Genomic DNA, 14,348 nt, shown 5'->3' on the forward strand with positions numbered 1-14,348 from the left:
TCAGTGTTATGGACAAACTAAAGATGTAGTATAACCCTCAACCTTGAGAAACTTAAGAGACTGAATGTCTTAATATAAGAGTGATTGAGTCCATTAGTAGAATTAGTCGAAGAACAAGTAATATATTTTTGTTACACGAAACAAAATTCCAAACAATTTTCTCATGAAAATTATTAAAATAAAAGGAATATATATATATATAGTTTTGTATCATATACACAACTACCTTTCATGCATGAAATACAAGGGTATGTAGTCTAGAAGCTCATTTCTTCTTCATAAATTTCTGGGCATAATCAATGAGTTTGTCAAGTTCAGCCTCGCTGATAAGGCCATCTTTATCTGCATCAGCATATGTCATGCCATAGGAAGCTTTCTCAAATGGAATAATTGAGCCTAGAAAAGCAAAAGCTTTTGTTAGCTCCCTTACGTTGAGAAAACCATCCTTGTCGCTATCATGATATTTAAAAATCTCCTTCATCTGCTCTCGACTAAATTGCATATTAGATGCCTTTAGTTGAGTATTTGAACTAAGCTTGGGCCCGACATTCTTATTATCTCTAAAGATTTCCGGTACCATGCCTTGATTGTTGACTTGAGTTGAAGCTCGAGCAATGCCACTAAAAGCTTTTAGTTGAACATTATCACCATTTCTAGTACACTTTTTGATCATCTCACTTGCTTCATACTTAGCCATGGAAGCTTGAAGTTTGGGGATGAACATTGTTATACCAATGCTATATTTGTTTGTAAGGAAAGTTTGAAGATGAACAAACCTCAACCCCATATTTAGTCTTTTATACTAATCAAACTTGGTTTGCCTTTACAGTCTTATTCCTCTAAACATTGAATGAAGGAAAAATATTATTGTTAAAATATTTTAAAATATTACTTTACACATTAAACTAAGAACGTGTTTCATATGAAAAAAAGAATAGAAGATTCTTTTTCTCTAACTAGAGGATAAGATTTGAAATAGTGATTTCAAAACAGTTATAACTTAATAATAATAATAATAAAAAATAAAGTAGAATAACTTTAATGAAAAAAAAAAAAAAAAAACTCATGTCAAACGCACCACTCATAATTTTTATAAAGAAATAAAATACTTAAAAATAATGTCTAAAATATACCGATTATAGAAGTTTCCTTACAGAAATCTATATCTTTAATAAAGTTTTGTAGACGTCAAAGTTTCTTAGGTAATACATGTCGCACCCTATTCTTGGCAATTCTAAGATTTTGCTATAAGTTATTGAACATCACATATTCTCTTATTTCAATTGCATAGTGCAATTTGTTTCATTTTTTTTAAGAGATAACACTCTCGCTATTTTAATGCAACGACCCTATATTTTTTATAGTCTAAAGTCGCTACTGTACATATAACATATTAACTTGTGCGGAAATAATCAATTAAAATTTTAAAATAAAACACTATCATGGATTTACGTATTTGAAAATATCTTTAAACGACATAACAAATTTCGAAACAAAACAAATAAACATGATATTCTAACATAAGTCTAAAAAAAAAAATATACCTATCCTATGTATGTGTCATAGCATCGGCTTGTGATGCTGTCGTCAGTAGTTCAAGAGTTCCTTACCTTTACCTGAAATATTAGAACCACATGGTTTGAGTATTTTAAGAAATACTCCGTAAGTGACCTCACTGTTGGGTTTAGGGAAAGCAAATACATGTAACTCATGATTAAGGACCTGTCATTAAAACAATCATAGGGGTCGCTTCCAGTAAAGGCAAAATTGGATGTGTAGTACTTGCCTACAAACGACCCACACGTGTGAGTGTGCATCCCCAGGAGGTTTACACCGCTTGTGTTGGGTTTTATGTCCTAAAACTCATAGTTTGTAAACAAAGATATATTCTATTTTCAATAAAGTTATTATTGATGTTTATTCAGTAATAAATTGTTATTGAATAAAGCGAACTTTACGATCATTAATCTAAATCCAATAAACTAAGAACACTCTGGCTATAGTATGATTACTTGAACTATATGTAGAGACATAAGAGTGGATCAAGTTCAAGTATATAGTCAAAATGATCTATAGTATAAGGATAAGGTTGAGTACCTTATTCTGGGGACACTATGGATGCGGCCCACTTTTGTATATGATATAAACAATGTGATCACTAAATTGTGCATGTGGAGACATGTGAGTGGGGGCGTCCTATGCAATGAGTATTGCATAAGATCGGACCATGAAGAAAACCACTCTCACTTTATAAAGTCGTTTACTGTTGAGACTGATTTTCTTTTCATTCGATAACCTAGGTAACTCGGTTTTAATCATGAGCTAACCATGAACTCCTGTTTATTCGGAATTATCCTTAGATTTGCATGGGTGAGAGTGGCTCTAGTTCGCCGACTCAACAGGTCTCCCATTTCAGGGGTAAGACTGGGTGAATGGCTGGGGACATGGGGTGCAAGACGGAATTCACTCCTACCCACTTTTAGGGATAGAAGAAAGGTAGTTCCCTTAAGCACTGACTCCATGTCTTGAACAAGGGGCCCCACCCTCTCATTGGCCTGAGAGGGATTCGGTTTACTGGTTGGACCACAAACCAATTTTTCATTAGAGGATCAGTGAGACATAAGGAACAAGAAATAACTTCAGGGGTAAAACGTTAAATTGACCCAGCTCTAGTTACGAACAACCTGTGAAGGATCGACTTACTAATCATGGTTATATCAGATGGACAGAAATATATCTATAGTGAGGGGAGTGCAACTACTAGGCTATAGTGGAGTGTCCTAGTAGTTAACGAATGTTGGTTAACCAGGTTAATGAGTTTAATCGGTTAATCTTGGATCGTTGGAGCCCATGATCTATAGGTCCATTAGGTCCCTCTGCTAGCTCATATCGGACTAAACCATAGAACAGTGTGACGAGTGAGTTCGAAGTGTTCGAATTCAAATTAGGGAATATGCGTTACATATATACGATATATTTAACCGCAATTTTGTTTTATTTACGAATTAAACGAAAAGAGAGAATCTGAGATATTTAAATAAGATTTAAATATCTTAAATCAATTATGTGTCGGAATTGATTGGGATTGACATTTGAATTAATATTAAATATTAATTAAATAGTTTAATTAATCATTTAATGTTACTTTAATTTGAAATTCATTATTCAAATTAATTGTTGAATTAAAATGAAGAAAGTCAAAATGTTGACTTTCATCTAATGGAAAAATCCATGTTAGTGGAATTTTGAGGTGTCAAAATTTGGTTTAACCAAACTTGCATGTTTGCCAAATAAACCCCACAAGTTTGAGTGGAATTTTGAGTGTCAAAATTTGGTTAACTCAAACATGCATGCTTGCCACATAATCCCAAACATTTGAGTGGAATTTTAAGTGTCAAAATTTGGTGATCTCAAGTTTGCATGAACATGCAAACTTGACTCTTTAAATAGAGTGATCATGATACTTGGAAGGAATTCTTCTTCATCTTGATGAAAAAACCTTGAAACAAACACTCTCTTTCACATATACAAAATCCCTCCCAAGTTTAGTCACTCACCGGATTCCACAATCCCGTTCTAAGGCCGGAGGATAGTGGAGAAGACACTAGTGTGGTTCGAAACCGGTTCGTGAGGCAAAAGGAGTTTGAACTACAAAAGGTTAGTATTTAAACCCATTAAGTTTTAATACTTATGAACATGCTAGTTATTTACAACAATTGATGTTCTAAAAGTGCCTAAGATCCAAATTGCTTCCGCATGTGTTATATTAACACCATCAATTGGTATCAGAGCAAGTTTTAGGCACTTTATTTACATTAATTTGATCATGGTGGGTACCATTTCATGCATGAAATTTGTGGTTGCTAAAGTGGATGGTTTTGGTTTTGGCATTTTTTTTATGCTTCCATTTGATACAATTATTGTAATAAGCCTAAGGTGTATGGGCTTTAATGAATGAAGAAAGGTCTGTAATTTTTATGGAGTCATTAGAGTCCATTTTAGGTTGTAATTGATCGAAAATGGAAGAGATAAGCAAGCTGAACCGAAGAAGATGGAAGAGGCGGTTCGGGTGTTTTTTCTGTCGTTGGGGACCGATTGAACATTTTTAAGGGTTGGTTTGTCCAGTTCGTGATCCTCGGGAGCGGCTCAAGTTATTTTTAATTATTAATGTAATAATTTAGTTAATTGCTTGCTTTAAAATGCCAAAACCAACCCACTTTAGTGTGTTTAATTAATTATGCATTATGAATGTATGTTTTAATTAAATAGAAAATGTATATGCATAAAGTATGTCATATAGATTTAAAATCCCACCATAGGCTAAGCATGTTTCATGCATTCCAAGTATGTTATAAGTGTTATAATGTATAGTATGCATGTCTTAGGGTTCCATGAGTGATAGATATAAATTGTTATATTATTGCATGGAATGGATGATTATATAAATTGTTATATAAACCATGTTATAGGTTATTTTCAACGTCATAAAATAAGGTAGACGTTAAAATCTATAATAAAGATAAGTGCATGCTCACTAAGGGTTAAGAACCGAGCACGATCAATTTTAACAGTTAAAAAGGGTCGATGTCTTATAAAATTGCGGTTACGAGAAAGATCACCTGGCACGATCTTGTCTAAGGCTGAAGGTACTTAAGTTGACGGTTTACGGAACACCTACTACCTGGAGATCGGACCAGTACTTGAGCTTTGTTAGCCCAGTTTTATGAGCATGCTTAAGTGATGTAAGATTTAGAAAAATCGAATAGACTTAAGTTATATTTAATTAGCCGGAATATACTTAAGTAATGAGTATACCCAACCATCTAAAATACTTAGTGGGAGGAAAAAGGTGTATAAGATACATCGTTTTCTCTTCACGCTCTCTGTAAAATTCACACAGTGAGATTCATGCTCGGCCTCGTGTCGCCCTGGGAGCGTCCTCCATTCGGAAGGTATTTGCATGAGTCAATAACAAGGTGAATTGAGAAAGTATTTATAGTAAGTGGGAGAAGGAAGTCAACACGTCCTATGGTCTCCACCACTAGGTTGCACCGTGAGATTCCCATGTTCCGCCTGCATGTTGTCCTAGAGCAACTACCCATTCGGAGGGTCGTAACATGGGAGTCGGAACAACGCAAACTCTAGAAATAGATAGGATTTCTTAGGTCCATTCCCAACTTTGGCTTTTTCATTCGATAGCGTTGTTGGGACCGATTTCTGAGGTCTGAAATTGGTGGGTCACACTTGCGAAGAATTACTAAGAGTTAGTATATTTTTTACCAAAATAGCGATAACTAAAACACTATAGGAACAAGAGTTATTCTGGAATTAGTGTTTAAGTCAAGAATGTCTTGGTTTAGTGAATGAGTGATTGACTGCCCCTCGGTAGCAGTTGCTCTAACTCACTAAAGTATCGATGCAAATTAATAATGATTTGGGTACATTATTACATTTGCTAAAACTGATTGGATTAAACAGGATTAAGTCAAATCACTAATAGAATTTTCTTTATATCACAGCATGACAAACTCAATAGTACAATTACTCGCTTCTGAGAAATTAAACGGCGACAACTACACAACTTGGAAATCAAACCTAAACACAATACTGGTCAATGATGATTTAAAGTTTGTTTTAACTGAGGAGTGTCCTCCAAACCCAAACTCAAATGCAAATCGAACAGCTCGGGATGCATATGACAGATGGATAAAGGCAAATGACAAAGCCCGAGTGTACATTCTAGCCAGCATATCTGATGTTTTGGCTAAGAAACACGATGTTATGGGTACTGCTAAAGAGATTATGGAATCTCTAAAAGGGATGTTTGGACAACCGTCCTTCTCCCTTAGACATGAAGCCATAAAATACATTTACAACTGCCGTATGAAAGAAGGGACCTCAGTTAGAGAACATGTCCTGGACATGATGGTCCATTTCAATGTGGCAGAAGAAAATGAAGCTGTCATTGATGAGAAGAGTCAAGTCAGTTTTATCATGATGTCTCTTCCGAAGAGCTTCTTCCAGTTCCGCACCAATGTGGTTATGAACAAAATAGAATATAACTTGACTGCTCTTCTCAATGAGCTACAGACTTATCAGTCCCTCTTAACAAACAAGGGACAAACAGGAGAAGCAAATGTTGCTATCTCCAAGATACAACGAGGATCGTCCTCCAAAAATAAGTCTGGACCTTCAACTTCTAAAAGTGTTTTGATGAAGAAGAAGGGAAAAGGGAAAAATAAGATTCCTACTAACCGCAAGAACAAGGTTCAAAAAGCAGATAAAGGAAAATGTTTCCATTGCAACGAAAATGGGCACTGGAAGAGAAACTGCCCAAAATACCTTGCAGAGAAGAAAGCCGAAAAGACACAACAAGGTAAATATGATTTACTCGTTGTAGAAATGTGTTTAGTAGAGTATGACAACTCAACTTGGATACTAGATTCAGGGGCGACTAATCATATTTGTTCTTTTTACCAGGAAACTAGCTCCTGGAGAATGCTTGCGGATGGCGAGATAACACTCAGGGTTGGAACAGGAGAGGTTATCTCAGCAAGATCAGTAGGAAATTTAAAGTTGTTTTTTGGAGATAGATTCATTATATTAGATAATGTACTTTTTGTTCCTGGAATGAAAAGAAATCTAATATCCATCTCTTGTTTATTAGAACAGTTGTATAAAGTATCTTTTGAAATCAATGAAGTGTTCATATGCAAAAGTATTCATATTTGTTCTGCAAAACTAGAAAACAACTTATATATGTTAAAACCGAGCAAAACAAAAGCTATTTTAAATACTGAGATGTTTAAAACAGCTGAAACTCAAAATAAACGACAAAAGATTTCTCCTAATACCTATCTTTGGCACTTAAGACTAGGCCACATTAATCTCAATAGGATTGAGAGATTGGTTAAAAGAGGACTTCTAAATAAGTTAGAAGACAATTCTTTACGTCCATGTGAGTCTTGTCTTGAGGGTAAAATGACTAAACGATCATTTTGCGAAAAAGGTTATAGAGCCAAAGAAACCTTAGAACTCGTGCATACAGATCTCTGTGGTCCAATGAATGTCAAAGCACGAGGAGGGTATGAATATTTCATCAGCTTTATTGATGATTATTCAAGGTATGGCTATCTTTACCTAATGCATCACAAGTCCGAAGCTCTTGAAAAATTCAGAGAGTATAAGACTGAGATTGAGAATCTATTAGGTAAAACTATTAAAACACTTCGATCAGATCGAGGAGGAGAGTACATGGATTTAAGATTTCAGGACTATATGATAGAACATGGAATAAGGTCTCAACTCTCAGCCCCTGGTATGCCTCAACAAAATGGTGTATCAGAAAGGAGAAATAGAACTCTATTAGACATGGTTCGGTCTATGATGAGTTTCGCTCAATTACCCGATCCGTTTTGGGGATATGCAGTGGAGACTGCTACATACATTTTGAACATGGTTCCTACTAAAAGTGTTTCAGAAACACCTTATGAGTTATGGAAAGGGCGTAAAGGTAGTTTACGTCACTTCAGAATTTGGGGATGTCCAGCACATGTGTTGTTGCAAAATCCCAAGAAATTAGAACGTCGTTCAAAATTATGTCTATTTGTAGGATACCCCAAAGAGACGAAAGGTGGTTTGTTTTATGATCCTCAAGAAAATAGAGTGTTTGTATCAACGAACGCTACATTCTTAGAGGAAGACCACGTAAGAAATCATCAACCTCGTAGCAAACTAGTATTAAGTGAGATTTCTAAAGAAGCTACTGATAAAACAACAAGAGTTGTTGATCAAGCTGGTCCTTCAACTAGAGTTGTTGATGGAGCTGACACTTCTGGTCAATCACATCCTTCTCAAAAGTTGAGAATGCCTCGACGTAGTGGGAGGGTTATAACTCAACCCGATCGTTACTTGGGGTTGATAGAAACTCAAGTCATCATACCTGATGATGGCATTGAGGATCCATTGTCCTATAAACAGGCAATGAATGATGTAGATAGAGATCAGTGGATTAAAGCCATGAATCTTGAAATGGAGTCAATGTACTTCAATTCAGTCTGGGAACTTGTAGATCAACCAGATGGGGTAAAACCTATTGGTTGCAAATGGATCTATAAGAGGAAACGAGACCAAACCGGTAAGGTACAGACCTTTAAAGCACGACTAGTAGCAAAGGGTTATACCCAAAGAGAGGGGGTGGACTATGAAGAAACCTTCTCACCTGTTGCTATGCTTAAATCAATTAGAATACTCTTGTCTATTGCCACATTTTATGATTATGAAATTTGGCAAATGGATGTTAAGACAGCTTTTCTAAACGGCGATCTTGAAGAGAGTATCTATATGGCTCAACCAGAGGGGTTCATGAACAGGATCACGAGCAAAGGGTTTGCAAGCTTAAAAGATCCATTTATGGGTTGAAGCAAGCATCTCGATCCTGGAACATAAAGTTTGATACTGCGATCAAATCTTATGGCTTTAAACAGAATGTTGACGAACCTTGTGTTTATAAAAGGATAGTCAACTCTACAGTAGCTTTCCTGGTGTTGTACGTTGACGATATCCTACTCATTGGAAATGATGTGGGAATTCTGACTGACATTAAGCATTGGCTGGCGACACAATTCCAAATGAAAGATTTGGGAGAGGCTCAGTTTGTTCTTGGAATCCAAATTGTTCGGAATCGCAAGAACAAAACACTAGCATTGTCTCAAGCATCGTACATCGACAAAATGTTGATTCGATATAAGATGCAGGACTCCAACAAAGGATTATTACCTTTCAGGCATGGAGTTCATTTGTCGAAGGAACAAAGTCCTAAGACACCTCAAGAAGTTGAGGATATGAAACACATTCCCTATGCATCAGCAGTCGGTAGTCTGATGTATGCCATGCTATGTACCCGACCCGACATATGCTATGCTGTGGGAATTGTCAGCAGATATCAGTCCAATCCGGGACGTGCACATTGGACTGCCGTTAAGAATATCCTCAAGTATCTTAGGAGAACGAGGGACTATATGCTAATGTACGGTGCTAAGGATCTGATCCTTACAGGGTACACTGACTCAGATTTTCAGACCGATGTAGATTCAAGGAAATCGACATCAGGATCTGTCTTCACTCTGAACGGAGGAGCAATAATATGGAGAAGCATAAAGCAAGGTTGCATTGCTGATTCCACCATGGAAGCTGAGTATGTTGCTGCTTGTGAAGCAGCGAAAGAATCTGTATGGCTTAGGAAGTTCTTAACTGATTTGGAAGTCGTTCCAAATATGCATCTTCCCGTCACTCTTTATTGTGATAACAGTGGAGCAGTTGCAAATTCAAAAGAACCAAGAAGCCATAAGCGAGGAAAACATACTGAGCGCAAATATCATCTCATAAGGGAGATTGTGCAACGAGGAGATGTGATCGTCACACAGATAGCTTCAGAACACAACATTGCTGATCCATTTACAAAGCCCCTCACGGCTAAAGTATTTGAAGGGCACCTAGTGAGTCTAGGACTACGAGTTATGTAATCTAGGGCAAGTGGGAGAAAAGGCATGAAGTATGTGATGCCAAAGTTTATTGTATTTCTCTCTACTCAACGTTATAAAACCCCGCTAGAGTTTTAGTCCAAGTGGGAGTTTGTTGGGTTTTATGTCCTAAAACTCATAGTTTGTAAACAAAGATATATTCTATTTTCAATAAAGTTATTATTGATGTTTATTCAGTAATAAATTGTTATTGAATAAAGCGAACTTTACGATCATTAATCTAAATCCAATAAACTAAGAACACTCTGGCTATAGTATGATTACTTGAACTATATGTAGAGACATAAGAGTGGATCAAGTTCAAGTATATAGTCAAAATGATCTATAGTATAAGGATAAGGTTGAGTACCTTATTCTGGGGACACTATGGATGCGGCCCACTTTTGTATATGATATAAACAATGTGATCACTAAATTGTGCATGTGAAGACATGTGAGTGGGGGCGTCCTATGCAATGAGTATTGCATAAGATCGGACCATGAAGAAAACCACTCTCACTTTATAAAGTCGTTTACTGTTGAGACTGATTTTCTTTTCATTCGATAACCTAGGTAACTCGGTTTTAATCCTGAGCTAACCATGAACTCCTGTTTATTCGGAATTATCCTTAGATTTGCATGGGTGAGAGTGGCTCTAGTTCGCCGACTCAACAGGCCTCCCATTTCAGGGGTAAGACTGGGTGAATGGCTGGGGACATGGGGTGCAAGACGGAATTCACTCCTACCCACTTTTAGGGATAGAAGAAAGGTAGTTCCCTTAAGCACTGACTCCATGTCTTGAACAAGGGGCCCCACCCTCTCATTGGCCTGAGAGGGATTCGGTTTACTGGTTGGACCACAAACCAATTGTTCATTAGAGGATCAGTGAGACATAAGGAACAAGAAATAACTTCAGGGGTAAAACGGTAAATTGACCCAGCTCTAGTTACGAACAACCTGTGAAGGATCGACTTACTAATCATGGTTATATCAGATGGACAGAAATATATCTATAGTGAGGGGAGTGCAACTACTAGGCTATAGTGGAGTGTCCTAGTAGTTAACGAATGTTGGTTAACCAGGTTAATGAGTTTAATCGGTTAATCTTGGATCGTTGGAGCCCATGATCTATAGGTCCATTAGGTCCCTCTGCTAGCTCATATCGGACTAAACCATAGAACAGTGTGACGAGTGAGTTCGAAGTGTTCGAATTCAAATTAGGGAATATGCGTTACATATATACGATATATTTAACCGCAATTTTGTTTTATTTACGAATTAAACGAAAAGAGAGAATCTGAGATATTTAAATAAGATTTAAATATCTTAAATCAATTATGTGTCGGAATTGATTGGGATTGACATTTGAATTAATATTAAATATTAATTAAATAGTTTAATTAATCATTTAATGTTACTTTAATTTGAAATTCATTATTCAAATTAATTGTTGAATTAAAATGAAGAAAGTCAAAATGTTGACTTTCATCTAATGGAAAAATCCATGTTAGTAGAATTTTGAGGTGTCAAAATTTGGTTTAACCAAACTTGCATGTTTGCCAAATAAACCCCACAAGTTTGAGTAGAATTTTGAGTGTCAAAATTTGGTTAACTCAAACATGCATGCTTGCCACATAATCCCAAACATTTGAGTGGAATTTTAAGTGTCAAAATTTGGTGATCTCAAGTTTGCATGAACATGCAAACTTGACTCTTTAAATAGAGTGATCATGATACTTGGAAGGAATTCTTCTTCATCTTGATGAAAAAACCTTGAAACAAACACTCTCTTTCACATATACAAAATCCCTCCCAAGTTTAGTCACTCACCGGATTCCACAATCCCGTTCTAAGGCCGGAGGATAGTGGAGAAGACACTAGTGTGGTTCGAAACCGGTTCGTGAGGCAAAAGGAGTTTGAACTACAAAAGGTTAGTATTTAAACCCATTAAGTTTTAATACTTATGAACATGCTAGTTATTTACAATAATTGATGTTCTAAAAGTGCCTAAGATCCAAATTGCTTCCGCATGTGTTATATTAACACCATCAGCTTGAACCCCTCATAGTTGAGCTAGCTTTCCGTAGTGACGTCTGGAGGACAACAGATGTAATGACCCTAAATTTCTAGTTACCTAGAGTCGTCGCCGTCATCATGGCGTAATCATGTTTATGCATAAATAGGCGTTTAAACTCATTCATAAAACATAAACTTCATCTTAAAACCTTGTCATGGACTGACCTAAAATAAAACTAGAACATGGTTTGAGTATTTTAAGAAATACTCAGTAAGTGACCTCACTATTTGGGTTAGATGCAAACACACACAATCATGAGTGGAACGGTTCATATCAGTTTATATTCCTTAGGCAGCTATTCTAAATAGGATAATTGGATGTGTATTTACTGTTCTACACATGGTTCACACATGCATGTCAGTTCGCATACCTCCTTGGCCCCATTCTTGTCAGGCGTACGATCCAAATCTTGTCTGCCGTACATAACGTATTTCACATATTTCAAACACACACAAACTTGTCTGCGGTACATAACATATTTTACATATCCATGCTACAGAAGTACACCCCAGATCCTTCACACGTGCTGGCTCGTGACACGATTTCCCTGAGAGAGGACCTAACATATAAGGAAAACCTAATACAAATACTAGATAGGGAACTCAAGCGGTTGAGGAATAAGGAGATAGCCCTTGTTAAGGTCTTATGGAACAACCATAAAGGAGGAAGCCAATTGTTAAAGAGAGAAAGAGATGAGAATCTTGTACCCGACTCGTTTCAAAGCTAAACTTTGGAAGACGAAAGTTTTTAAAAGGAGGGAAGAATTTGTAATACCTAATAACTCCACCCCTTCCAAAAAAAAAAAAAAAAAAAAAATATAGTTTTTATTAGTTGGTACCAAGTTTGGAAAACAAAGAAACAAGAAAATTGGAAAAGAAAATGAGAAAATGAAATTTTCAAATTTTTATCAAACTTCTGGGATGTTTAACATCTCAACCCCGAAACCGTCAAGAACCGATAATATTTAAATAATATAAAATGGCAACTTAGTAAAATACCTCTGAAAGAATGGATAATTACGAAAATGCCACTCTGACAAGAATCAGATTGTCCACCATAACCATCTACACAAAATCCTTGGAAACTCAAATCTCAGTCATTGGATCTCCTCCAAAAGTGGATATGATCTATAACACTCACAGCTCATCAAATCCAACGGCTAAAATTCAAAACCAAGGTCGGTAAGGCCCTGGTTGAAGTAGATAGTTCCGATGAATGATCTAGAAAACTAAAGAATGAAATTGTGGCGATGCTAGACGTTTCAATGGTGGTGGATCATTCATCTATAAATTATGGAGCAAGGACAACTAATAGGAGTAGGAAACGAGTTCAATCGAGACCTCAATTGTGAGTTACGAGCGTTTAGATTTTCGGTATCGTGTTCTCGAATTAACCTCAAATTTAGAAGCTACAATCCATCTTTCCTTTCCAAACTTGTTCCTACGTGTTCTAAGAAAGATTACCCATAAGTTTGGTGAAGGAAGAAAGCTTCGAAAACGGCCTATCTTATTACCCCTACTTTGTCCACCATTGAAGGAAGCTCAAAGGAGTGCTCGAAATCCAATCCGAGGCTACAAACATATTCACCAGACAAGACCTATCCCAATCGATTTCTGCATACTTAAGTTTCATTTTTGAAGCAGGTTGCGAAGATAGACGACCTAAGGAACGTGCGTAATCAAAGAAATTCGATATCGAATAAGATTTGGTGAAGAAACTCAAATTCTTGCGTACAACCCTTAATGCCCAAAATTAATGATTTCAATAGTTTGATTGGACTAAATGGAGTATGTTTGATGAAGGAATCGAGGCCTAAAATTACCTAAGTCGAGCTGCGCCATAAAAGGAAAAAACACGTTTTGGTTTGATTTGTAGACCAAGGAAAGAAACTCAAATTTGCCTTAACCACGCTCAGATGTCTTCTCAAGATCATCCCTCTAATTTAAGTGAAGTATATGGGAGACTTTTGGTGAAGAAGGCGTGGGCTGATAGCTCCTGCATCGTCGTAACCAATTACAATATCTCCTGGGTTTGCCCCAGCAACAAAACAAATTTTCTCCAGAATGTACACGAGTAGGTGAGATACCAATCCCAAACTTTTTCTTGACAATTTATCTTTAAGTTTCATGAAGGAATCGAGGGGAGACACGCTCTGGAATGGACTAACGGACTCCATTTTCAGACAGAGGAGTATTGCCATGCAGCGTCTTCTTCCCTTGCGGGAGAGAGATGACGATGATGTGGCTGGTTCAATTGAACCGGCCACGTCAACTCAAAAATTGACCCTCTTTAGTTTTTCATAAAATTGAATTCCTTTCTAGTTGGTTCAAAAGAAATTTCCAATGATTCCATAAATTAGACTTATTAAGGAAGCTTCTACTGAAGATTCGGAAGAAAGAGAGTATCGAAAGTTCAAGAAACAGGGTCCCGAACACGAGACGAAAGGTAAGTAGGCACCTTGGACTTTTCTTAAAAAATAGTTTAATATCTTGTATTTTCATATGAACCCTAAAAATAGTATAAATTAAAGATATATGAAAGAAAAATACAAAGAACCGTGAGTTAAGGTCTTGAACCAATCAAATTACTCGGGATTTAAGTAACTCTAAAATAACCTATTAAATGAACTCCTGCCTACAAAATTTTAATTCTGAGCTTATTATAGCATGATGAGCTGCTCTTATCTCTTTTCAAAAGGTTCCTTTAATAAAAAATTTGAATATCCAAAATTGAAATTAAATTTTCTTTTT

General features: G+C 36.4%; 1 protein-coding gene across 1 annotated transcript; it reads right to left on the reverse strand.

Moving 5' to 3' along the window:
• Positions 1–218: 218 nt before the first annotated feature.
• LOC111777838 (uncharacterized) lies at positions 219–742 on the reverse strand. The gene has a single exon (XM_087116668.1). The coding sequence runs from the start codon at positions 722–724 to the stop codon at positions 266–268; it is 459 nt and encodes a 152-aa protein (XP_086972794.1). The 5' UTR covers positions 725–742; the 3' UTR covers positions 219–265.
• Between the last annotated feature and the right edge of the window lie 13,606 nt (positions 743–14,348).

The sequence above is a fragment of the Cucurbita pepo genome, chromosome 1 (assembly GCF_057944985.1).
Source record: "Cucurbita pepo subsp. pepo isolate OVF chromosome 1, ASM5794498v1, whole genome shotgun sequence".
Taxonomy (NCBI): Eukaryota; Viridiplantae; Streptophyta; class Magnoliopsida; order Cucurbitales; family Cucurbitaceae; genus Cucurbita; species Cucurbita pepo.

Bases quoted from the DNA above. Each gene is read 5' to 3' on its own strand.
- LOC111777838 (XM_087116668.1), bottom strand. From the start codon at position 724: ATGTTCATCCCCAAACTTCAAGCTTCCATGGCTAAGTATGAAGCAAGT.